Source organism: Mercenaria mercenaria, chromosome 4, assembly GCF_021730395.1.
Source record: "Mercenaria mercenaria strain notata chromosome 4, MADL_Memer_1, whole genome shotgun sequence".
NCBI lineage: Eukaryota > Metazoa > Mollusca > Bivalvia > Venerida > Veneridae > Mercenaria > Mercenaria mercenaria.
This window is the reverse complement of record NC_069364.1, coordinates 6349757-6375741: the sequence shown is the minus strand read 5'-3', so window position 1 is coordinate 6375741 and position 25985 is coordinate 6349757. Positions and strand designations below refer to the sequence as shown.

The 25985-nt window shown below is 34.6% G+C and overlaps 2 protein-coding genes across 2 annotated transcripts; one reads left to right on the top strand and one right to left on the bottom strand.

The window, feature by feature from the left end:
- Window positions 1–181: 181 nt before the first annotated feature.
- On the top strand, window positions 182–10605 carry LOC128556109 (putative uncharacterized protein DDB_G0282129). The gene is made up of 4 exons (XM_053540024.1): window positions 182–219; window positions 3763–3904; window positions 5875–6111; window positions 10591–10605. Exons 1-4 carry the CDS (start codon window positions 182–184, stop codon window positions 10603–10605), a joined length of 432 nt encoding a protein of 143 aa, XP_053395999.1.
- On the bottom strand, window positions 10484–23038 carry LOC123550911 (acyl-coenzyme A amino acid N-acyltransferase 2-like). Its single transcript, XM_053540023.1, has 8 exons — window positions 22711–23038; window positions 22226–22477; window positions 19303–19472; window positions 17696–17809; window positions 16371–16447; window positions 15122–15234; window positions 14413–14742; window positions 10484–11159 (listed from the first exon to the last, which is right to left on the bottom strand). The coding sequence occupies exons 1-8, from the start codon at window positions 23036–23038 to the stop codon at window positions 11023–11025; spliced, it is 1521 nt and encodes a 506-aa protein (XP_053395998.1). The 3' UTR covers window positions 10484–11022.
- Between the last annotated feature and the right edge of the window lie 2947 nt (window positions 23039–25985).

Here is a 25985-nt window from a genome sequence, read left to right as displayed (position 1 = left end):
AATATACATTAAAGTCTTTAGAAATACCTACAAGGCAGATACTCAGTGAACTGCATACTTCATATGGGAAGTCTGCAGTATCAGAGAAAACTGTTTTGGTGCGTAAATTTAAAAATGGTCAGGCGATCCATAAAGACAGGACTTGTCCAGACAAGCCCAAACAGCAGTGACGTCAAAGAACATGGCTGCTGTAAGACGTCTGATTGATGAGGACACCAGGTACACGGTGTCCGAGAACAAATTTTATGGCATGTCAACGGGGAGAACTCGTGAGATTCTCACCTTGCACTTGGTTTAAGAAAGGTTTGTGCTCGAATGTAAACAGAGGAGCAAAAGGCCGACAGGGTAAAATGTGCCAAAGAAACGCTGAAAAAGTTCCCAAATTTAGATGATCGCACAATGTCACAGCTCCTAACAGGAGAAGAGACCTGGCTATACTTTTATGAGTCACAGCGCCGCGTTGACAACAGAGAGTGGCTGCGAAAAGGTGACCGTATACCATAAATTGCAAAAAGAACTAAACGTGTCAGAAAGGTTTTGTATTCCATCTTTAACTCGAGGGGTACTGTGGTACAAATTCCTACATCGTCAGGAAAGTCAGTCAGTCACTGAAAAGATTAAAAGAGAAAAAGTACTGAAAATCGATAAACCAAAATACAAAAAAATACGTCTAAATGACTGGTCTTTGCGGTCTCCAGCTGATCCATGACAACACTGCGGCTCATAAAAGTGACATTATTCACCAAATCTAAGTCCTTGTTACCTTTTTCTCTTTTCAAGGCTGAAAAAGATGATGGCTGGGCGTAAATATTTTATCGAATTAAGCAGTTGGGTTACTTAAGACAATACCAAGGGGAGACTTCTCTGCAGCGTACACCGTTTTGATTTCTCGACTGCAGAAATGCATGAAAGTCAATGGCGAATACTTTGAAAGGATAAACTAAATTTGAAGTCAGACTGTAAACCATATTCCAGAACAATTGTCATAAGTTTTAGAATAGCCGTTGTAAAGTAATTTAGTTAAATTCACAAAAATCGTATCTAGATAACGTTTTAGCAATATGAAAATTCATATTGCTACTGTCTGTCTTGTTAACATTCGTGAATTGTTTTAATTAAGTAATTTTTAAATAATCCTTGCGAGAAAGTAAGTTGAGTGGAATCATTTACATAAAATTGACAGAAGGCTTATTTTTAAACAAGGTCAGCGAACATCAGGCGGTTCATGAAAAGGAGTCATTTAAAGTCATTTTAAGGTTTTTCTATTAGTTTTAGCTACGGTGACCGTTACAAAATCAAGCAGAACCGTTTGAACAATATTGAGCGAGGCCCATGGAAAGATGCTACAGATAAGCTAGGTGAAAATCCATCAAGTAGTTTAAAAAAAGTCATTTAAAAGTTTTTCTATTTTCAAGTCTGACCGCCCCTGTAAGGAGTCAAACGGAACCAGGTGAACAGCCTCGAGAAAGCTCAATGCAATGATGCTACAGACCAAGTTTGGTAACACTCCATTAAGCGATAAATGAGAAAAGGTCGTTAGGATTTTTTTCTCAATTATTAGTTTTGTACCGCGCAGAACCATATGAACGAACTCGATAGAGGTCCATACAGGGATGCCACAGACAAAGTTTAGTGACGATCAAAACTTGAGAGAGGTCCATACAATGATACTATAGACCAAGTTTAGAAAAAAATGTTCAAGTTCGTTTAAAGAAGAAGTTGTTGTAAAGTTTTATTTTCATTTCTCGCTGTAGTGGGCCCTAAAAGGAGTCAAGCAGAACGATTCGAACAAACTTGAGAGAGGTACAGACAAAGTTTGTGCAAATTTGACGAACAGTTTCAGAGGAGAAATTGTGTAAGTAAAAATGCTGATGCAGTATGATGAATACCGGAATATCTATTTTCTTTACACTAACAGGAACAAAAGCTAAAATAGACAAAAGCCATTCACCTGAGGCGAACCTTGAACGTTATATTTTGTTTCTACACAAGTTTGGTGAACATGGGAAGAAATATTTTGAATATCTCTCTATTTATACTTTTTGCAGCCCCTTAGTGTGGTCAAGCGCTTTGGAAAGATAATGCAAGGATGCTTCTCTTAAAGCTTAGTGAACACTCATCAAGCCCTTAATAAACACAGCATATAACTTTGAGGTAATTCGTGGCTTTTAAGTAGTAGTTAGTTTGTATACTTACCTGACACGTTTGAATACCCCATATATAGACCCATCTTCAAAGATACAGTTTCCAGGACAGGTGATAGTTCATTTTAAAGTGGTTTAAGAATGACGAACTTGACTTTATCCAATCCACATGCTTTGGAATTGTAAAGGACACATGCAATTGGAATTTACATGGATATTTGGCATTCCATGGGAGTTTTGACCCTTTTCATGTGGTGTGTTTTGTTTTGGTCTGATATGTCAGATGTCTCCATGACAAGACCAATTAATTGGCATCATGTTATCAAATGATTATTGAAATACTTTACAACACTTGTATTCAAAGGGCCGCATGTTCGTATTTTCATAAACATGTTCTGAATAAACTTGTAAATATGGAAGGAAACGCGTAATTTTGAAACATTTTGCAAATAAACTTTAAATGGGTCAAAGATGGCGGAATTTCAATAGTTCATTTAGAACAATTGCACTGTTTACAAACGAACAGTGATATCACTTTAGGTAAATGAATTTTATTTTGGATGATATTATCAAATCTCTGTTTAAATGTGGTATCATTTAATCGCGCTTGATCGTGGCCTTAGCCACAATATAAAACAGATAACTGTAATATTACTCGGATACCACTGTTTAGTCAGTCCTCGATCAGTGTTTTCTTGTATTGGTCTCATATGTATTTGCGATATTGGATATCAAGTGTGAGCAGACATGTAAAAATGCATTTTCTCTGGCCACTTACTGAATCCAATAGAAATAATCTTGTGAGGGTAATTGGTTATATATTTGATAAGGACTGAATATTATTGCTTTATATCTTATCTAGATCGAACAGTCCGTCCGCTTAATTCAATTTTTAATTTTTAATGAATAATTCTTGTTATTTATTTATATAAACATGTAGAATGTGAGACAAAAAAGTAGGCCTAGATTTTTATTATGATTTGGTATTTCTTTTTCATTCAGTAAAATATTTTTCTAGTAATTAATATATTATGTTTTAATTCAAACTTGTGCAGAATAATAGTAATCATAATAATAATAATAATAATAATAATGATAATAAAGACATTATTTAACGAGGCAGCATACTTGCCGAAGCAATCTTCCATATGGGCCTCAATAATAATAACATGATACATTTTACATATTTACAACAACATGATACATTTTACATATGACAACATGAACAAAGAATAAAACAAATACATTTTACAAAACCAAAAGTACAGAAAAAAATCCATAAGGACCTTAACATAATAAGATAACACATTTTACATATTAACAACATGAACAAAGAACAAAACAGATACATTTTACATAACCAACAGTACAGAACAAAATCAATTTATTTTAATTGTCAGTTTGTCCAACCAGGAAACTTCCATTGGATATATTTCCTTTTGAATTCTGTACTAGATGCAGAAGATCTTACATGTAAAGAATGTCATTCCACAGTTTTGGTCCTGAATAATTTAATAATTTCCTGAAAAATTCTAAATTTGGCTTTGGAATATAAAGAAGTTGTTGCTGTGATGACCTGAGTTTATTATTATTAACATATTTGAATTTATTATTTAAGTAGTCTGGACAATTTTGAGATTCTGTTTACAATGCTTTATAGACTGTTACAGCTTTTTTATAATCAGCTCTTTCCGGAAAAGTCATCCAATGGAGTTCCTAGAAGAGTTCATTTGAAGTCCTTGAAGAGTTCATTTGAAGGGGTATCAAATGGTTTGTCTAGTAAAATTTTCGCAGCCCTTTTCTGAAATTTAATCAGATCATTTTGCAGTTGTGAGCTGCAGCTTCCCCCAAATTGTGCTACAGTAACCCAGATGAGGTAAAATATAAGCATTCTAGAATAATTTGCGGGAGTGTAAGTTCAGACAGAATTTAAGTAATGAATTATACTTTTTTAGTATTTTGTCAATTTGATTTTTCTAATTTAGATTTTGGTCAACTTGTATTCCAAGAAGTTTTTCTTCGTGAACAGTTTCAAGCGTCTGTTGGTTTAATGTAAATTCAAGGGAGTCGTTATTTTCGGAAATATTATGTATCTTGTTGGAGGTTGAAAGAAACATTGCTTTTGTCTTCTCAGCATTTGGTATCATGGCATTGTCTTTCCACCAGTTTTCTACAATAGTAAGATCTTCTTGGAGGACAATTTGTACATCTGAAACAGTTTTTCCAGAAGCAGAGATTGTTGTGTCATCTGCAAACATGTTTAATTTAGAATTTCTGCTATGTAGGGGTAAGTCATTTATAAAAATAATGAATAGGACAGACCCTTTTGGGACGCCTGCAACAATTGGTTGTGCTGTGGATAAGCTGCCTGATATACTGACCTTTTGGAATCGCTCTGATAAGTACGATGAAAACCATTTAATACAATCTGAGATGGACTTGTAGCATTTAAGCTTTTCAGTCAGCAGTTTGTGATTTATCAAATCAAAAGCTTTAGTCAAATTCAAGAAAATGTTTCCTACCAAATTGTTATTATTGATTGCCGAAATCCAATCATCTATAATTTCTGTAAGTGTTGTTTCACAGGAATGGAATTTTCGGAACCCTGACTGTTGTTCATGTAATAGTTTAAAGTTTTCCAGAAAGGTTTTCATACTGTTTGAGATGTGTCTTTCGATAATTTTTGATGGTAGGATGGAAATAGGTCTAAAATTGTTTCTATCTGATTTGTTCCCCTTTTTAAAAATAGGAGTCACTTTGGCGAGTTTGAGTTGATGTGGAAATTTCCAACTAGAAATACTTAGGTTAAATATTTTTGACAAGAGAAAGTATTGTTTGTTTTTAAAGATCCACAAGCATTTGAGCAACAAGTCCGAACACATACACCCATTCCTATTAAATCAAATATTTAAAAGAAAAACTGTCATAAAACACTACTGCATGTATAACCCATCTTGTTAGAAATTTGCTTAACTTTTAAATTAAATATTCAAATAGTTTCTTATTGATATTCTTAACACTTCCTTGAAATTTGAAGTTTTTCCTATCATATAAACTATGTGGACACCGTAAGAAGTAGGTTTAAATTCTAAACCCGTATGCCACACTTTTGACACATTATTTTGAAAAGTACCCATATTTGACATATTATGAATCAAGATTGTGAAACAGACCATTAATGTGGTCATGGCCGCAAGAGCCTGCACAACAACAGTTGTCGTAATCCTCCGCTGCTCACAGTCAGGCACAAGGGCAGCAATCACACGCTGTACCTACACAAGTTTATAAGTTCATTATCATTGACGCAACTAAATGTAGTTAAGATATATGCTTGAGCCTGCTCATAATTTTCAGACATGTTGTTTTCAAAATACATATAAACACTTATTCCATTATATGTACCGGAAACGCCTACCAGCATTATCTATTATGGTCTATGTATGCTTCATATCATTATCATGCTTATAAGATACTCTGTGAACCTGCAAGACTTGTACTACTAGGAGAAAGACCAAAAAAAAAAAAAAGAAATCTTAAGGAAAAATGTCTCTCAGTGCTTCGAGTTGAAACCTCAAAATTAAACGTTATTTGGGCGTGTCCGGGACAAAAATGTTGCCTTTAATAGCCATTTGAAATAAATGTGTAAACACAGCTTTATTATTATTTAATGCAAGAATCTTTACAACCATGTAATGCCATTTACACTTGATAGTAAATTATTTCGTTTCAGCCAACAACACCAGACATCATGGACATTTCATCAGGAAGTTGTAGGCAGATATCAGGTACGACAAGTACAGCAACTGTCAGAATTAACAGATTAAACCCCGCACTATCAAATGTCAGCAAGCAACAGGCGTCCCAACCAACACCCCAACAACAACAGCAAGAGCAGCAACCAAACATTCAACAACAAGACCAGAATCAACAACAACAACAACAACAAAAGATACAAGCTTTGAATCAGGTACAAAAATGTACTTCAAGCCTATATATGGAGACCAGTCTTGGAGCTAAAATCAGGCCTTAATTTGCATGAAGTTAAAATATTCGACATAATCATAATTTTTACAAGTGTTATATTTTTTCCGTTACATTTTTTTTTTGTTGCGGGCCTACTTTGCAATGCATGGCTCGTTGGTTGTGTTTTGGGTGTTCTGTGCTTCCTGGAGATTTACCCTTACTTTTTATTTTCTAAGTCGGAATTGAAACTAGTGGTCTCTAGAAGCATGTGAGATCTGCTCTTTTACACAAGTTTGGCTGTAGTTAAATATTTGCAGTCCATCAATTTGCTTACCTCGTGGTAGGTTGAAAGTTCTTCCAAAGGGTCTACAAATGCCTTAAAATGCTGATCGAAGACATATGTTGTGTCATCTCCACCTTCACCGCTGTAGAATCTCCATGACAGAAGATATTTAGTAGAATAATTTCAAGTTTGAGGTAATATCTGTTGACTGAAGACTTTTTTTATTAATCTAGTTTACTTTTCTGGAAAATGTCATCGGGTTTTGAACTTATAATTTTGAATAGATCAAACCAAGAAAGCAGTGTATAAAAATAGTTCTTGCAATTTATTAAGTGTTTGGAGAAAACCCAGTTCATTGACGTTTCTTAAAAAAAGTCATATTTTCTTCAAAATTGTATCGAATACCTATCAATATTTGTATTTCAGAATTTATCAATGTACTGGATCTAGGGAATTCGTTTACAATATCTATGGAACAGTTGAATTTACACTGCTGCAGCAACAACTATCAGTGGACTACATTTAAGTAAATACCGGAAAATCGGACAATTTTTAGAAATGTAGGCACAAGCCGTTATCCTCAGCCACAAAAACGACGAAACTGTTAGAATAGAAGACATTAACTAATGAAGTACATTATTGCAGATGCGATCAAGCGATCATTTAATCTAGAGTTTCTTCATGTTATAACATGACTGAAAAAAAACAAGGTCAAGATATAGAAGAGGAATTTAAAATACATTGGAGTTAGAAATAAAAAGGTTCAGTACCGGACAAAAACATTTAAAGAAAAGAATGATGAAGTTCTAAAATAATGTAAACAGGCTGATATATTAACACCATTAATCAAGGAAGTGGCTGTTCGAAAACATCATTATAATATAGATCTATAAAGGAGCGTGATCAATTTGGCGATGTGATCTGTTTTAGGTTTAATAGACAACAAGCCTATATCATATGGGACGAACTTTTCGACTTAAAGTAATTACGCAGTACTTACTTGTTTGAGAATTAACCAGTCGACACTTCCTAATTCTGTTAAAGATATTTAGATAACTATGTAACTATGTTGGTATAACATGTAAAAAAAAATAGGGAAAACGGAATTTTGAAATCATATAATCTTATTTATTTTAAAACCTTAACCCATTTTGAAAAGTGTCAAAATACGAAGCATTATTTTAGCAACTCGCTCATACGTTAAGGTAAATTGGTATTATTTAAAAACGTTTGTTTCTAACTCTAACTTTTAAAGTGAAACAATAAATAAGAAAACGGGATAGTAATTCATACCTATAATTTAGCGATAGTATCTAAAATTTTAAATGATAAAAGAAACAATAAAAACTCTAAGGAGGAATATTGATAAATATCATTTTCGACTGAATATAACAGTGAGCTCTTGATTTCGTCTTTGCTAAGCATGGTCTTTTCTGAAATTTCTTCTTTAATTTCAATATAGTTCCTCTTGCAATTAATTTGACCTACCTAGCAATTGATGAATATGAAATCGGAAATGTTTTAAGATTTAATAAAATTGTAATTCGGATGTAGAAAAAATTACACATCACATTTCTAAACACAACACAACTCCCCAGTAATTACTGAGTAAATCGACAATTAATGTTTAGCCTGCTGGTGTCAAGAGTGATTTTGCCTGTGCGACAAGTCAGACCAAGATCGGCTTGCATATCCGTGCAGGCTAATCATGGTCTGCACTGTTCGCCATTCAGTCAGTAAATTTTCAGTGAACACCCCTTTGAATAATTATGGTACACGCTAGAATGAATCATGGACCAGTACATTTTAGAAATATATCAGGGTTAAGGTTAAATGAAATTTCTTTCCATCAAGTATATAATCAAACGGATAGGTCGTGGTGACATACAACTGCACATATATAGTCCAAAGCGCTCAAGGCACTTTCAGTGGCTACTATTGCAGCTAATCAATTTGTAAAATCCTAGAAAGAAAATGTCATTTGAGGAATTCTTACTATAAATCAGAAAGACAATTACTTCTCCTTTTTTCAAAACATTCAACTTTTGAAATTTCTTTCAAAATCAATGCATTTCAGTGCCCTGTCATCGCTTAATTTATAGTTGTACAAACAAGAAGTTCACTAAGACTGGTTTAGCCAACGGTAGTTCCTAGCAAACTCTTAGTGAGGGCTACAAAAACCAGATCATTTGAAATTATGTAACACTAAAACGAATTTTCTTGCTTTATTGCAACTACATAAATGAACATGCTTCTTGCCTCTTACGTTTTTATATTTAAATTTTTAAGATTTTTTTTCGTGTTTTGGTGTCCTGGCGCCGAGTTTCAAGTTTTTTTGCCATTCATACAATTTGAATTATTTATAACAGTTTCATTCCGTGGTCGAACTATTGTGGTAGCTTCAGGAAGTACTTGTAAATAATTCAAATGGATCCTACATTGACATCACATAAAAACTTAACTATACTTACACCCTTGTGAATCTCTATACTTTAAATCTCTTTGCTGTTTTGTTGTGGTGAAAAAAGTAAACTTAGGCTTAGATATCCTCCGGACATGCTTTAGCAATATCAGGTAGTTCACATCTATTTAATTTCTGTTGTAATTATTGTGTTTTAAAAGAAATGACTGAGAAAATTTCATGTATTCTCCAAAAAGAAAAAAATGTAAAAAAATACCAGACAGATATTTCACAAACTATTAAATCAATCTCTTTACGATCAACTCAAAATACCCAAGACAGTTTTCACATTATATATATATATATATGCAGTAATTCAAAAGAAAAAATAAGGTAATGAGAGCAAACTGAAATACAGTCTACACTTGGTTGAAACACTATCTTAGAGGGTCTTTAATACTTCTTCCATGCTGTATATATTGCATTCGGATTCTACATGAAATAACGGGATATGCAAGGAAAACTGAAAAATGATTTCAGTAATTTTTCTAAGTGTTTGATTTTGAAGATACTTCTTCCATGCTGTATGTATGTAAGAAATTAAAGGATATGCATAGAAACTCGAAAGATCATTTGAATTGTCTAGTGCGAGATTTTGGATTTAGGCGTTTTCAGAGGTATTTGATTATTTTGATATTTGTCGGTTATGGCTCCTGGAATCGTCTTGTAATACTAGTTCAGACTTCCTTAAAACGTCTCCCATTCCTCTTGAATACTTTATGTACAAAGTTCTCTCATCATAGGATATATATAAATTGAGATGAATCATGACATTATAAACTAAATGTTAATGAATTTATCAAACCATATTCAAAGAATATACTACCAGTAGCAACCATAATTGGAATGACGTATAAATATATTTTTTGCTACTTTCTATGCATGACAAACAGTTATAGCCAGGAAGTGAAGGGATATGAAAGCCTCTTGAAATGCAATGATTGATTAAGGTTTCCATACAAAGGCATATATATAATCATCGGAGTTGATAGATGGCCCATAGAAGTCAACAGCTGTGTTCAGCAACAGTACTACTGGTCGTTTTCGAGCAGTCTAGTCCAGATTTGAATAAATGTGAGGGGTACAGGCATTTTGTTAGAATTTAGTCCCATATACTTGTTAGTATTATCTAGGTATGCTGAGTTCAAAAATATATGTGAGCCAAATGGCGGTAAACAAAATGGTCGCCATATTAAGATATCTTTTTTATACAAAGATCTAATAGTATCACAATTACCCCCAAAATATGTGGGGGATTTTTTTTATCAAAGTAATGTGTAGCATAATAATTTATTAAGTAAACAACACTTATCAAAGATAAATAACTTTATATTTGAATATATGCTAAGAACAAAGCATGAAAAAATCTAACCATACTATGTTTGCCAAAATGAAATGATTATTAAACAAAAATTATTCAAGTTAGTTATAATTGCACAGCTATTATTGTATATATTTCTCTAATTTTTATATTTGGAATCAGTTTACAGCACTGGAGGGATTCCATCTGTTAATTTACTGACTTGTGTTCATACAGCTGGAAATGCTTTTATCGCATTGAAAGAGCCAGTCCTTTCACATTTTATCTGAAGATCATACATCCTGATGTACACTTGCACGCAATTAACTCCATTCAAGCTTGATAAAGATGTTTGAAAACGCTTATCAACAAAATATTATATCAAACGAAGTTAGTGTTATACGTGATATATCATATCAATTGTTTGATGTATTTACAGTTCCGATCTGTTTAAAACCATTATACGTCCATTATACGTCCATTATAGAATTAAAGTTATTTTGTAGTTTTGTCATTTTTGCCTTTATATTTCCATGTACAATGTGATACAAGTATGATACTTTTGAACCAGAGGGGAGCAACAGGGTGTCAACCCACGCGACTTTTGGACACCTTAAACACCTAGAAAATGTTTCGATTCAGGTAAAATTTTGCCTACAGTTTCCACATTACTTTACGGATTTTCGTAAGATAAAGAGAGTCGAAGGAAGCAACCTGAGTTCTTTCAACTGTCATTTATTCATTCCATTCCTACATATAAGGTCCATTCTAATGTTTACTTGTTACCGTTGCATGTACAAAATGGCAGCCCACTACCACAATCAAAGTACGCGAAGAACTCTCAGTACGGTCTTTTTGTATACGTTCTCCTTTAAAATTCACCTCCCGGATTATCTTCTTGGCTCACATGTTTTACATTTTCTTCCAAGAAATTCAATATTTTCTTCCAAGAATCTTCCTCAGCATGCGCATGTTTATCGGGCCATCCACCGACCATCATATCTTCATCTGAAATAATTATAGGGACAAAGTCTGCACATTTTCATTACAGTGATGATTATAGTGCTCTTAATTATTAAAATAATTCATTTGTTTCAAGTGTTGTTACCCTTCAGGCACGAACGCGCACGCACGCACTCACGCACGCACATACACGCACGCGATAACTCACTTATAGTAAATGGAGAGGGGTTGCGCATCAAGGGAGCGCTATTGCTAGGGGGAAGGGGGCGAGGGTAGGGGAGAGGAAATAAACGCTAACAAGAAACAAGACAACACACGCAACACAAAATACGAGACATGCAGAAAACAAGTTGAAAATAGGTGCGTCGCTTTGGAACACTCAGTAACCGATATAAAGGAAACTGGGGGTTTGAACGCGTTTAGGGCATGCACACTTCGCACTTGCCCTATTTTCAACAAATTACACAAGACAGTATAAATAAAATCACTCCCAGCTGAGAAAGGACAAAATACCAGATCATGTAAAGTAAAACATGTTAATGGGTCACTCTTTAGGTAAAATTACACCAATATTCTCAACATCTTGTCTGAAGTCAGAGCACCAAGAGCCCAACTTTTAAGGGCTGCACGACAAATTTCACTCCCTCCGTCCGTTTTTGTAGGATTCAGGAGAAAAAACATCAAGGAGTCTTACACTTTATTAGTCATCGCATCATCAAATAGGAAAACATAGAGACTGTCTTTAAAGGACTGTGCCCTGTGCTTAACAATGTTCGCATTGTATCATATTTTGATACTGTTTCACTCATTTTACAAATATTTGATTACAATAAGCATTATGTTTAATTTTCCGAATTTTATAAACTATATCCCCATAGTATACCGGGTGTGTAAGACCAAGTTTTTTTAAAAGTATTTTAAAAACGGAATGTTACTCGCTTTGACATAAAATGTTAAACAACTGTCTAATTTGTAGATATATCCCATCTCTAAATTGTTGAAGAAAATGCTACAACAGGGCATAGCTATTATCGGGCTTAAAAGAAAGAAATTAAAACAGTATTTCCAAGAATGTCCTGTGTCGCTCAACTAACGTAGGTATTTACTTAAGATGAAAGAGTATCGTACTTCATATTAAGTTTGGTTGTGGAAGGGGACATCTGCCAGTGTATAGATAGTGCTCTTTGATAACAGTTTCTTTACTCATTATATTTGCTACAAGGCTATTTACTTTTATGTGCCTTTCTGTTGCTTTTTAGCTCGACTGTAAGAAGTACATGGAGAACTGTCGTACTCCACCTGGGGTCGGCATCGTTTTGATGCACTTCCTCTTTACTTCTGTAATTACCTCATGGATTTGCATCAAACTTGAAACATATATTCCTCATCATCACCCATGTCATATGGCACAATGGCCATAACTGTCACGCATATTTTATGAATTATCCCCTTTTTACTAAGAATTTCAGGTTTAAGTTTTGGTACACTTTCATTCTAGTTCATTTATTATTAAATGGATTTGATTCGAACTTAAAGGTCCATAATGCTTTAATTTTTAATCTAAAAACAGATGAAACAGCTTTTCAAATAGATGTTATGTGTACTTACTTTTGATATTGCAAATATCATTTTAATTATTTAATATTGAACTGTTATAATTAGAGCAATAAATTTATTCATTTTGTTGGGATTAACGTCGCACCAACATACTTATAGGTCATATGGCGACTTTTCAGCTTTGATGGTGGAGGAAGACCTTCCGTAAACCAGCTGGATGGCTTCCTTACATTGAGAATTCAGCGCCCCGAGTGAGGCTCGAACCCACATCAATAAGGAGCAAATAATTTGAAGTCAGCGACCGTAAGTGCTCGGACAAGAAGGTTTCTAAAGCCATACAGGGAGGTAATAAAAACAATAGATTCAAATTTCATTTTTAAACTAAAGCATTATGGGCCTTTAAAATAGTTATTCTACAATGTTACCCACATCATATGACACAAGGTATATAACTTTGGCAGCAACCTTTCATAACTTATGCTCAATTTTTCCCTAAAATTTAGGTTTATTTTGATGCATTTTCACTATATTTCTGTAATTACAGAATGAATTTTATTCGAACTAAGAACAACTGTTCCACATAATCTTCAATATCATATGATAATATATACAAGGACCATAACTCCTGTACAAATAATTCATGAGTTGTATCCCTTCTTACTAATTTCAGGTTAATTTTTGTGCACTTTCACTAAATCATAATTATTACTTAATGAATTTGATTCAAACTTGCAATAGATCTTCTACAGCATGATCCTCATCATATGACACACGGTCATAACTCCCGGATAAATACTTCATAAATAATGTACCCTTTTTACTTAGAATTTCAGTTTAATTTTGATGTTTCTGCATCATTTCTCCGCTGTTACTAAATGAATGTGATTCAAACTTGAAACGGTTGTTCCACATCACCCTCGTCAATATGACTCGAAATCAATATTGCTGGCATCAATATAGTATGAGTTACGCCCTGTTTTACTGGTAATTTCATGTTCAAAATGCGATGCACTTTTTCTATATCTCAATCATTACTAAACAGATTCGATTTAAACTTAAAATAGTTGTTCCATATTTTTAGCCACATGAAATGACACATGTTACATCATTTCTCTTGCAGAATTTTTCCATAAATTATGTCCCTTTCATATTTATTAAATGTTTTGATAATTTTATCTCTGTCTCTGTTATTACTAAATATTTTGACATAGACTTAAGCTATTATGCAATATCTTCATCCACACTGGAGTGCTTAAACTCTCCAGTGAAAACTCAAGCTTCCTTCAATGCGCCCAATTTCGTTAGTCTCCTGTCTTTCAGTTGGCGAAAGTCATGCTAAATCGTTTGAGTAATTAATCATTATATGTTTCAAGTGGTTTCTTTTTCTATTACAGTAGCTCAAATAGATCTCTAACAGAATATACAAAATCTGAAAAAGTTTTTGCTAAAATGTAACTTACCACTTTTAAGAGCAAGTTTCATGAAGAAGGCTCAAGAAATGAGCTTATGTAGTGAGTTAACAGTACAAACGTTGACGGACGCAAAGGGGTAATGACGTATAGATAGTTATCACAACAGCTCACGTTAATACGTTGCTCTGTTAAGTTAAAACATTTAAAACACATCTAAAGCATATGGTAGCCAGATAGTCAAACAGACAGAAAATACTTCTCGGGCAAAATTTCTTCAAACTATTAACAGAATTAAAGATAGATTCTACTCTGTAAGATATCTCACTTACCATAGAATTTTTCTGGAACAAAATCGACTGTTCTTAATCTGTTCCGTCCTGGACTCACGCCCCTTGTATTTGGTATATATGGCGGTTCTATCATATGTCCAGCACCTGGATACCGGTAGACCTTCACGTTCGCTTTGAATTGCGGGGGACAACTGTCGTAATAGAATGTGTACCATTTCGGATGCATTTGCTGATCATCTTCACCTGCTATAACTAGGATCTTTGCACCATGCTGCCAGGCCAAAAATGAAGTACGTTGTATATCTTTATTAAAAAGCGGCGTTCCATTCGAATTAAACAAGAGTGTCATGATGGCCCTAGATCTTTCATCTGAGACTCACAGCTTAAACAGGGAACAATTTTGGTAAGTATTCATCAAAAAGCCTTCTGCCCAATGACTTTGAATCTTTCGTTAATGTTAACATTTCAAAGATAAGAAGTGTCAGTTTATACTCCTTTACTATATCCTGGAAACGGAAAGTGCGCCTATAGTGATAGGTATATTTATATATTTTCATATGAAATGAAAGAATATCCCAAAGCCGATAAAAGGGGTTAGAAGTCTACGTTTAGCGTATTGAAAAATCCACCAGCCTAAATAGAAACATTTGCTGAGTAGACTTTTTCAAGTATTCATCTATATATGCACTATAGCAGGGTTTAGTTTCGAGCAAGAAGCATTCTTGTAATATTAGCTAGGCGCTCTTACTCTTCGGAAAGTAGAAATAAAATCTTACTGGCACTGGCCAGGGGTTGTCACAGTCGTAAACATTCTTGATCACAATTCCTTCTTCCGCTTTGAATACTTTATTTTTGTCAAGCCTACAAAAATAAGACAAAGATAATTATCATATAAAAAGAGTATATTTATTCACATACTGGCTTGGAAACATATATTGTTAGAAATATCTTGCTTCTATTTAAATGTATAAAAAGATCATTTGAAAAACAGAACAGAAAGCAAGCATGCAAACTAAAAGCAGGTTCATTTCATTGAATCTTTTCATGAAAGTTAATGCAATATCAAGCATCCCAAGCAACGCCTTGAGCGGAATTCTATTAAAAAGATAAAGAATGTTATCCATGATCTCAAAGAATCCAGAAAAAACAACGTAAGCACCAAATCCAAGTACGGAGAGACTATTACGGTCATCTCGAGTTGATTAATGACGGTGATAGTTATGGATTTTGAAGACCTGCATTTTCAAAGATGATTCGTTAAATTAGAACAACAGTTCATGAGACGAAGTCATTTACGGTGTTTCCTATTTTTAGCTTTACGGAGGCCGGAGTGCAGGCAACTGGAACAAACTGAAGAATGATCCATTTAAGGATGCATCGTAACATCCATCAAGACCTTTATTCGAAGTAGCCACCTGAGTCATGTCGATTTTCTTACTCTTCAGCCCCTAAGTGAAGTCAAGCGAAGATGTTTGAGTAAGTTTGAGATGGGTACATTACAGATAAAATTTGTATGATGATATGGAAGCATAAACAGCAACCAAGCAGAATAATAGCAGACTCGGTTTGACTGAGTGTGTTCATGAGATGTAATGGAATGTGCAACCCCCAAACTCCTAGCACCGGCTTAAGCGGAACTCTATGTATTGAATGAACTCCATGATCCAAAAGTACTAGAAAGTCTGAATCCAAGGGGGTGCATTTTACAGCCGCCACACGGCACAAGTTTAGTGAACATCAATCAGTAAGTTATTGCTTAGAGGTCGTATACCGCTTTTGTTATTTAGCTCTTGTAGCTTCTAAATGAAATCAAGCGCTTTCTAAAGCGAAGATATTGAAGTGAAAATGGAGAATGGATAATGAACACCGGATTATCCGCCAGCACGTTTTGTTCATGTGCGCTCAATGTTGGCACAGTATGCTGGGTGGATGGTGTCTGCTGAGCCTTTGACTCAGATCGGGAAAAGTTTATTGTGATTAAACAAATGTATAATTACCAGTCCGCTGTATCACAAATGATCGTGTTTACCTCAGGTGTAATGGGTATTCCATTTATATCGACTGCAGCCCGTACCTGAAGGAAATTTTTGATAGAATATGAATTGAGTGAAATCATTATAGATATACACGTTCTGTATGACTAGAATTAGTTAGGAGAGTAAGCATAGTGAACTATATTATTGTTGATAAAACAAAGACACAAAACGCTCGACACACTATCCCAAAGTCAAACAATATCATTTTTGTGATACAACTTTATTTCAATTTGGATGATAGGAATTAAAAATGACCAAAAATGTAAACGAAATTGTATGCAACCGTAGCTAATCAACAAAAATTAATCAAGAGCTACCTGTAACAGCGTGGTGGCTCCTCGAAAGAAAGAAAACTAGGTACTTTTAATACCTAGTTTTCTAATTTGTTTTGAGAAGCATCATACTTTTAAAGTATGCTGTCATATTGACCTTGACTTTTGTTCAAAACTAGCCACACCTTTCTGCAAAATTTGGTTGTTCATAGGATACAAAGGCCAAAAAAAAATTCTAATCATAAATAGCATTTTGGACAATGATCTGATCTTAGCTATTCTTTACTGTATCATTACAGAAAAAAAGTATTTCCCTCAGCTTTAAAGGTATACTAGACCCAACTTTCATACATACATACTTCAACGAAAGTATATATATATAGTTAATGTAAATATGAAATCAACAAGTTTATGTGTATTAACATAACTATGCATTATGTTAAAATAGTACACGCTGTTTACATGTATTGCTCAACACAATATAAATGTGTACTACCACTAACTGGAAGTTTTTTTGCATAATATACTATTAATGCATGACATTTAATTATGAATGTAGTTATACAAAAACACTTAATGTACATGTTGTAAAATTATATATATTTGATAACGATGTTCTACAATTGAAGTAAATATCTAAATATAAAATAGTTTAGAAAAATACAGCCGTTGGATATCTTAAAATGCTTTTAATAATTAAAATGCACTTTGGTCCGAAAATACCAACTGTACAAACTCTGAAAGCCCATAAGAAGATTTAAAGGATCACTAGTTCGGATATACTTTTGTGACGAACAGACAGACAGACTTGCAGACAGACAAGACAACGCCAATATATCTCCCCAAATGGACGAGTCATTACTGTTCATAGACGACGGACGGACAACAGACATGAGCACTGTGTTCCTGTCAGCTTAAAAGGAGTCCAACCAAAACCTTATAAAATCAATATTACTTTAGTCTTTCTAGAAGATGTGTTTCTTTTCGCAAACAATGAATTAATTCCAGACCTACCTGAGGGAAAACAGAGGCCAGCACCAGAGAAAACAATCCACCAAAGCTAATCCCAACTGTTCCAAGTCTGTTTTTGTCAATGTAATCTTGTTTAATAAACCATTCAAATGCTTCCTGCAATACAAAACTATAGACAGATTTCGAAACAAGTGGAATAATATGGTTCTAGAGAGCCAGAGAATAAGAGCTCATCCTGGCATAGACACACATGGAAACTAAGTAACTAGCCCCTTTGCAGTATTCCGTCATGACGTGTTGGCGTGTTTGCTGCGAGGCGAAAACACGACAACACGAAAGCACGAAGACTCGACAAACCCCTTATTTGTCGAGTTTTCAGGTTTTCTTGTTTTTGTATTGGCTGGCACAAACATGTGAACACGACACATTCTGCGAGAAAATTCGACGTTTGTATACGAAGGTACTTAAAAATGCTAAATCGTAACAGGATACAGAGCGGACAAAGCATTGTCTTTTTGACATTTGCTCTTATTGTATGGCATTTATCTCAACTTCGCAGTCTGCACGTAGCAGGCAGACATTTGTGTCAGGTTATTCAAAAATCCATAAAGGTGTAAAATATTGAGCAGACACAGCTTTGTGACTGACAGGGAGGCTGATAACTTGAACGAAAAAAGAAAGCAACAATACGTCTCTTCCACATTTGAGTGAGACGTAATTACTCCTATCAAAGCATAAGTGTCGCCAGATGGATTTATACACCCCTTTTAAAGTACTGGATCCAGCACGGAACAATAACATGAAAAGACCGCAGCACCCTATAAAACGAAACCCTACAGCAAATGGGTAAATACATGTACTGGATTTATGTACACAAAAGTACAAAGTATATCAATTACACAAACGAAGACAAACGACCCAATATGACTAAAGTACATCTCAATAAATGCTACGCTTTGGATCTGAAGACGTGCTTTTGATAGACTCGTTCCGACAACCCTTCCGCTAGCCAAATAGAGCCTTCCAACATTTTGAAAGTGAAAGTTGAAGTTTAAAAAATCTGTGTTTAGCCTGGGTTTTTCATATTTATAATTCTTATGACGACCACATCAGGCGTCCTTTGGCGTTTTTTCCCTGAATGGAATTGAGTCGAGTCGGTCAAAGTAGCTCGAGTAAAACGCTCTTACGCCGGGAACGGCAGTGAAGTTTTACAGCCTTTTTACGGCGCTTGTTTACATTACAAGCGGGATAAACCAACATTTTCTTTTATTTTTATTTATTTATATCGAAATTTATAATATTATTTCCATGAATGTTTTATTCAATTACATTTTCTGCATTCATGCGAGTGTAATTTGAAAAAATACCAACCCTTCAAAATACGAATACCGGCCAGGGCGTTATGTTTACATTTCTTCATGGATGTGATCATTTTTTATATCATACTCCACGAATGCAATATATCAGTGCAAGGTCCCAATCGTCTTAATTTAATACGCCATAATCCTCTCTGATTCTATTTTTCCTATTGTTTGTATCTCCTGTTTGATGATATGATAGATTAAAAGTTCACAAGATCACTTTTAGGCATATAAGACCATAGAACCATAGTTATTTTTACTATCTGTTCTACTTTTAATGGCACTTACCTTTATATAGGTAAAATCGGCATCGTACACCATATCTGGCAGTCCTTCACCATATAGATATGATAATGCTAGAGTAGCATACCCGTGAGACGCTAGCAACGCTGCACGTGTTTCAACGAGACTAACTAAGGCTCCATACATGTCAATCAATCCGGGGAATGGACCGTCTCCTGAAAAAATGTTACGGCGTAAAAACGACCAGTTGATTAGATGTTATATTTAGAACATTCATATTTGCTATTTGCAATACTTTAAATTCATGATTTATATTGCATATAAATTTGTTTATGTTTAGCTGTGTAGTGAGCTTATAGACATGTATAAGTGGCCGGTGTATATACTGATGGCCTTGCCAGTTGATTAGATCCAGATGTAAATAACAGTTTCTTTATGACAAGAGTAAAGTAAGACTTAGTACATTTTGAATCAAGGAAGTTAGGAGTGGGACACCCTTCTGTTTGCAGCATTAGGGATCAACTACCTCCCCCTTTGCTGTCCGTCCTAAAATACAAACATAAAAATAGAGGAAACATGAGGGTAAAGTTATGAATGGGGCAGCCGGCTCACATTTTCTTAGCTTTCTTGAATACAATATATATAATGTAAGGCATTTTCATGAATGTTAGTCTTTTGGTTCAAGGCGCTTTGTACATATTTTGTCAGCATTGTGATATTGTCATTTGCTGTTCCAACATTTACCATTTCTCTGATCCCATGTAATTTCATATATAAAAATTGATATTTCGGAGTTACTAGTATTTTGTGGAATTGTTTTCCAACTTATATTTAAACTGATTTTTGAAACATGATGCCATGTTTTGTTAGTAAAAAAAACGATTTGATTCTTAAAAAACTGCAAATGTACAGATTTATCTCCCCTTGATATTCTCAAATTTCGCAAGAGCTTTTGTTTTGCAGGCCCGATATTTCTGATCCGCGAGACTTTGTACTTTCATAATCTGTATAGAAACTGACTATAGCATGACCGGAAAGGTAAATCTTTTTTTTTTTCATGCCTTGGCTCCCAAGCTATTAGATATTATATATTTCTGACATTTCTGATTTATCATCGTGGTTTTTGGGTCTTTTTTGCTGTCCAACTTTGGGTCGTTTCTCATTTCTCCGATAACGTGTAATTTACCAAATAATAAATACTAATAGTTGATCTTTCTGATTAATCATTTGATCACACGTTTATATTATAAATACATGTTATTTTATGAAAATAAACACGCCTGGCATCCCCAGACATTGTCAATCAACTGTGCGTTATGTGTTGAGTTCAGTAGAAAGACACAGACTTAGACCAACCAAGATCCTCAATTCCTCCATACAGCCTTTTTAGAGGTGATTGAGGTACCTATCGACCAAGTCGCAGCTCGCTCCTGGTCATGCCTTTTTTTAACATTTCTGGAGTATATGCTTCGTAGTCTGATCTTCCCCACCACATGGACAGGTTCGTGATGGTGCCAGTCTGTATTTCATGTACATGTGAGTATTGAGGATGTTGTGCCCTTGACAAAGCCTGACTAGTATCATTTGTTCAGACCGATCAAGGAGATGAAAAACATCATCCTCTATCCTTAGTCTCGTTAGTGTCTTGATGATGGTGACCTTCTCCTTGTAGCTCACATGTGTTGTTGGTAGTTTTGACTGAGCTCCTAGCCAGTTGGTCTACCTCTTCATTTCCTGCAAGGCCAATTTGGGAAGGAATACACTGAAATGTTACTTTGCAGGTGATGCTCGGGCTCTGCATTCTCCTGGCTAGCTGTGGAGCTTTGTGGTTGAGCAGAGCTTCCTTGACAGATAGTGCATCTAGCAGAAAGACGACTGAGGAGTTTCCTTCTGCCGAGTCTTCAATCATTGAGACGGCTTTTAGTCTCCGCCTTGTAATTGCTGCAGTGTGACACAAATTAAAGAAGGAACTTGAAATGGACGAGAGGCAAATATTGAATAGTCCTGCGTAAGATATTATGTATATCTTAGCACAAATTCAGAAGTAGTTTAAAGGAAAGTCACACTAGACACTGCTTTAATGAAAGTACATTTCCCCCATTACCGCTTCGTATAATGATGATAAGTGACTACTAGTATTTCTTAAACTTTAATCGATTATTCTAGTCTGAAATGACAACGTTTTGTCACACGAGTTCTGATATAAAATGACGACATAAGAACACCTAGAAAATTTAGTAAGATATTACATAATGCGAGAAATCTGGAAAACAACCAAAGAAACGTCTGAATAACTCAAGAAGAAATGAGTTTTAGTTGACCCGTCTTCAAATACAGCTGTCTCGTCGGTTAAGAATAATTTTGATAATAAGATAAGGTAAAATATGCACCTTCGATTTTGTCTCTAAAGTAAAAATGGCAAAAAGTCTAATATCCGCAAACTTCAGTTAAATGTATTTTGTACATCAAAAAAGACTGATATGTTGTTGAAAGTGTTTGTTCTTTTTTCTAAAAGATACACTTTTTAGGAAAAATTGCTCACTTTGCTCAGAAAATTAAAAAGTATGATTAAAGAGGGAGAAGTTAAATGAAATTCATCGACAAAATCTGTTACTGTCCATTTGACCTCAAATCTCATCATAAAAACCTTTATTTTAAGCTCATATGACTAATGGCTGTATTCGGCAAGAAATGTAAAAGTTCTTCTAGAGAGAAAGAAGATATAGAACGTACACAACATAATCCTGATTTGACCTTTGACCTTCACTATATACCAACATGGGAGTTTTCTTGTACGTAGTCACATATCTAACATTTGTGGCAATTAATTTGATAGTCTTTCCAAGTGTTCAAAAATGCACAAATGACTTTGTGGTGGACGGAAAAATTAATATGTAAACTTTGGGAAGACATAACTTATAAAGTCATTGTACATATAAAACTAAAAGTATAAAACCGCTAATTATACCTTCTGGAATGAATATTGTTCCTTTAAATTTTCCTGCGAGCGGTATTCTTTTGACCCCTGGCTTTTTGTATAACCTTTGAACACTAGTCTCTGTGAGCGGCTGGTGCATCAATGTGGCCTTGTTCTGGTTGTCAGGATAAACCTTTATACTGAAGTTCATTGGTGTACTGACGTCTTTCTTCACCAGTCTAACATACTTCTTTGGTGCAGATACACAACGCAGACTCCAGAATAATCCCATTGGTTCAATACCTGAAAAGTCACTTCATGCTGGTATTTATGTTATAATGTTAAAAATAGCAAGGCCTTATTTTCTGTTAAATTTTTTATTTGTACAACATTCGTATTCAATGAAAATAACAGCAAAATGTCAACAGTCTCTGAGACTCGTCTCTGATAACATAGCTATAAACATAAAATGGAAAGCGAAAATGTATGACTGTGGAAATATTTTCTTGTACATTTGTATTAATACTAATGATTACCTTTAAAAGTGCCATGTATTGATTCAGTAGAAAAGTTATTTATTTCCCCGTTGCCATCTGCTTGAAAAACACACCAGGATTCGAATTTCATTCCATTTTCCACAACATCTGCAACAACTGTTACAATCTGTTTGGCAACCAATCCACGGATGTCAAAATTAACTTTTTCGTCGACCATACCGACGGAAGGCGTGACTGTAATACATGGCCCATGATGACTTTGGTCTACCAGGGACGAGCATATTCTTCTGCGGACAGCCATGTGATTACTGAGAATTTTAAGACGTCGCAAAGATCTTTGTATTGTGTCACTTATTCTGGAAGTCATTTCAATTTCTGCATAATATAAGACCCATAAAATATTCACACAATAAGTTTCTAATAGAAGTTTTACCTATATTGCTTAAGGTAGTTCTGCACGTTTGATAAACCGGAAGTGATGGCATAATGTCATTTAACCGGAGAATAAAGCCTGTATTCGGCGTATGTAAATGAAAATCATTTTATGAAGTAATGACAACTTATGAGTAAATCTATTAAAATGGCACTGTTACTATATTTCTAAAGTCAAAATATGATATTAAAACATATGACACGTTAAATAATTCAAAATAATGTCTTAAAATTAGCGAAAAATATTCGGTTCACTTTAATCATGGTCAAATATCCCAAAAATAAGCACACGGACCTATACATTTTATTTCATTACATTATAGACCATATGTTTATTTACAACTGTGAGAAGTTTCATCAAAATCTATGTTGTAGAAAAAATTCCATTCGCGAAAATGTTTTGAAAGGTATGCTTTTCCCATAGACTCCCATTATGAAAAATTGCCCGAGGTCCAAATTTTTCAAATCAGTCTTGCAAAAAATCAAACTCACGACCCTATCCTTTTTATTTGTTGAATTTTCTAGGTATATTCTGAAGTTTTGAAAATTCAGAGTTTAATCAAATTCTACATTGTAGAAAAAATTTCGATCCAAACGTGCAGAACTACCTTAAGGTACATCCTATAGCCAAAATATCGACATTTTAGTGTTTGTTTTTACAACCATTTTGCGAAACGTTACTGAACTTTACACTTTTTGATGAGCCCATTGAAAATGATTAAGCTCTCTTTTGAAGTATATATCTTGAAAACAACCAAAGAAACGTCTAAATAACTGAAGACAAATGAGAGTTTTAGATGACCCGTCTTCAATTATAGCTGACTCATCAATTAAAATAAATGTCAACTTTTACCTGAAAATCCGGACAGAAGAAAGAAAAATTCTTTTAAGTAGGTCATACTTTTTTCGAAAACGACAGTTACTACACGCAAGCAGTATTCTGTCTAAACTTACCAATATAAAATATCTACTTCCTGCGAGCAATCAATTTCGAAATAAATTTAATGAAAAGGCCTATAAATGTCGGTCTATTCAGGTAATTTTTATTTTCTCCTTTTTGTATACAGACATCATCATTTCATTATTGTTTTAACATAAACATGTGTATTTACGACAAAAATCCATAATATCATTACACGAAATGTCAGAAGTGTCAATTTTATTTTTTGAAACGGTTGCTATCAAAAAGTAATTGACAAAATAAAATGTAAATTTCAGCATTATTTTCACACAAAAACGTGTTTGTGCGTAGTTGTGTGATCAGGCTTAAGCACGTGGCCTTATGGAGTACGTAATTTTCGGCGTATAACGTAAACACAGTTAAAGGACAGGATTATGATGCATTTCACGATAGTATCACCTACAGGCATATGGAAGTAAGTGGAATAAATTTGGACTATTTCCTTCGGATGTTTACATAAAGGTATCCCATCTGTTAGCTAAAAAACCAGCTCAGAGATGCTGTTACGGATCTCTGAACGGACGCGACCTTCAGAAAATAAAAATAGCGTCAGTTAGTTATGGAAGCCAGAACTACCTATTTGTTTACATATTTTGACAGGTCGAGTTATTCTGGTAGGAACGAGGGTAAGTGCAAGTTTATATATAAATTAATTATTTTGCAACGAGTTCAAAACAAGGTTGATAATCAGTCGTCTTGGAAACGATTTTCCCTGCCATAAGCATGGGTGAAGAACATGCATATGCGGGTATCACCGTATCAGTGTCACTAGTCTCAATTTTTCGACTGCAACACTGTGCAAGGCAGACCGATTGCACAGACTGACATTTACGGTATATCTGCCTATAGTGTCTGTATATCATAGAGCCCTTTGCGCACAGTTAGTTGGGCTTTACTGTCAACAGAGTTTATCTTTAGATGCAGAATTGACGCATTGTTTCATAGATAGTAAATCGATCACAATGGGTCATTGCCATAGCAAATAAATCGTTGATGTACTTTTTGTTTAGGACATGTATAGTTTATTCATTCAAATTGACATAATTTGAAAACGCAGTAAATCTCTTTTCTCAGGGTGAAGAGGGCCAGAAAACCTCTTCATAAAAGATTGGCCGTGAGGCTGAATCAGCTAGTCAGCTATGAATAAAAAAAGATTGCTTAAGGATTTGTTTAGGTCGCTGAGTTCAAATCACTTGCCCCTCATCGATGTGGGTTCGAGCCTCACTCGGGTCGATGAATTCTTCATGTGAGGAAGCCATCCAGCTGGCTTACGGAAGGTCGGTGGTTCCACCCAGGTGCCCGCTCGTGATGAAATAATGCACGGAGGGGCACCTAGGGTCTTCCTCCACCATCAAAGCAGGAAAGTCGCCATATGAACTATAATTGTGTCGGTGCGACGTTAAACCCCCAATTTTTTTTAAAAAAAATAAGGATTTGAGACCACCCCTCGGGTAAAGGACCCGTAATATTCTTAACATATATATAGGGAATTGTTCAGAAGAAGTAGAAAATACTTTCTATGAAGTTTACCTTGTTCGGAAATATGTATTTTGTCTTGCAAAACATGTATTTTCTCCACAATCTTAATACAACTTGGTCAGAAGGTTACCCTTAATCAAATCTAAGAAAAAGCTTGTTAACACTCTAGAGGTCACATTTATGACTGTATCTTCATGAAACTTGGTAAGTATGTTAATCGTGATGACCTTTAGGTCAAATTTGAATCTAGGTTATGTAGGGTCAAAAACTAGGTCACCAGGTCAAATCAAACGAAAGCTAGTTAACACTCTAGAGGCCACATTTATGATCATATCTTAATGAAACTTGGTCTCAAATTTTAATCTTGGTGATCTTTAGTTGAAATTCAAATCTTGCTTAGGTGGAGTCAAAATCTAGGTCACAAGGTCAAATCAAAGGAAAA

Excerpts from the sequence above, each read along its gene's own strand:
- LOC128556109 (XM_053540024.1), top strand. The coding sequence starts at position 182 with ATGGCTGCTGTAAGACGTCTGATTGATGAGGACACCAG. Across the intron at positions 220-3,762 it reads CTGATTGATGAGGACACCAG|TAGTCTGGACAATTTTGAGA; the intron begins GTACACGGTGTC and ends TTATTATTTAAG. Across the intron at positions 3,905-5,874 it reads TGAAGAGTTCATTTGAAGGG|CCAACAACACCAGACATCAT; the intron begins GTATCAAATGGT and ends ATTTCGTTTCAG.
- LOC123550911 (XM_053540023.1), bottom strand. The coding sequence starts at position 23,038 with ATGACTTCCAGAATAAGTGACACAATACAAAGATCTTTGCGACGTCTT. Across the intron at positions 16,448-17,695 it reads TGGCCTCTGTTTTCCCTCAG|GTACGGGCTGCAGTCGATAT; the intron begins GTAGGTCTGGAA and ends AATTTCCTTCAG. Across the intron at positions 15,235-16,370 it reads ATTTGTGATACAGCGGACTG|GCTTGACAAAAATAAAGTAT; the intron begins GTAATTATACAT and ends TTATTTTTGTAG.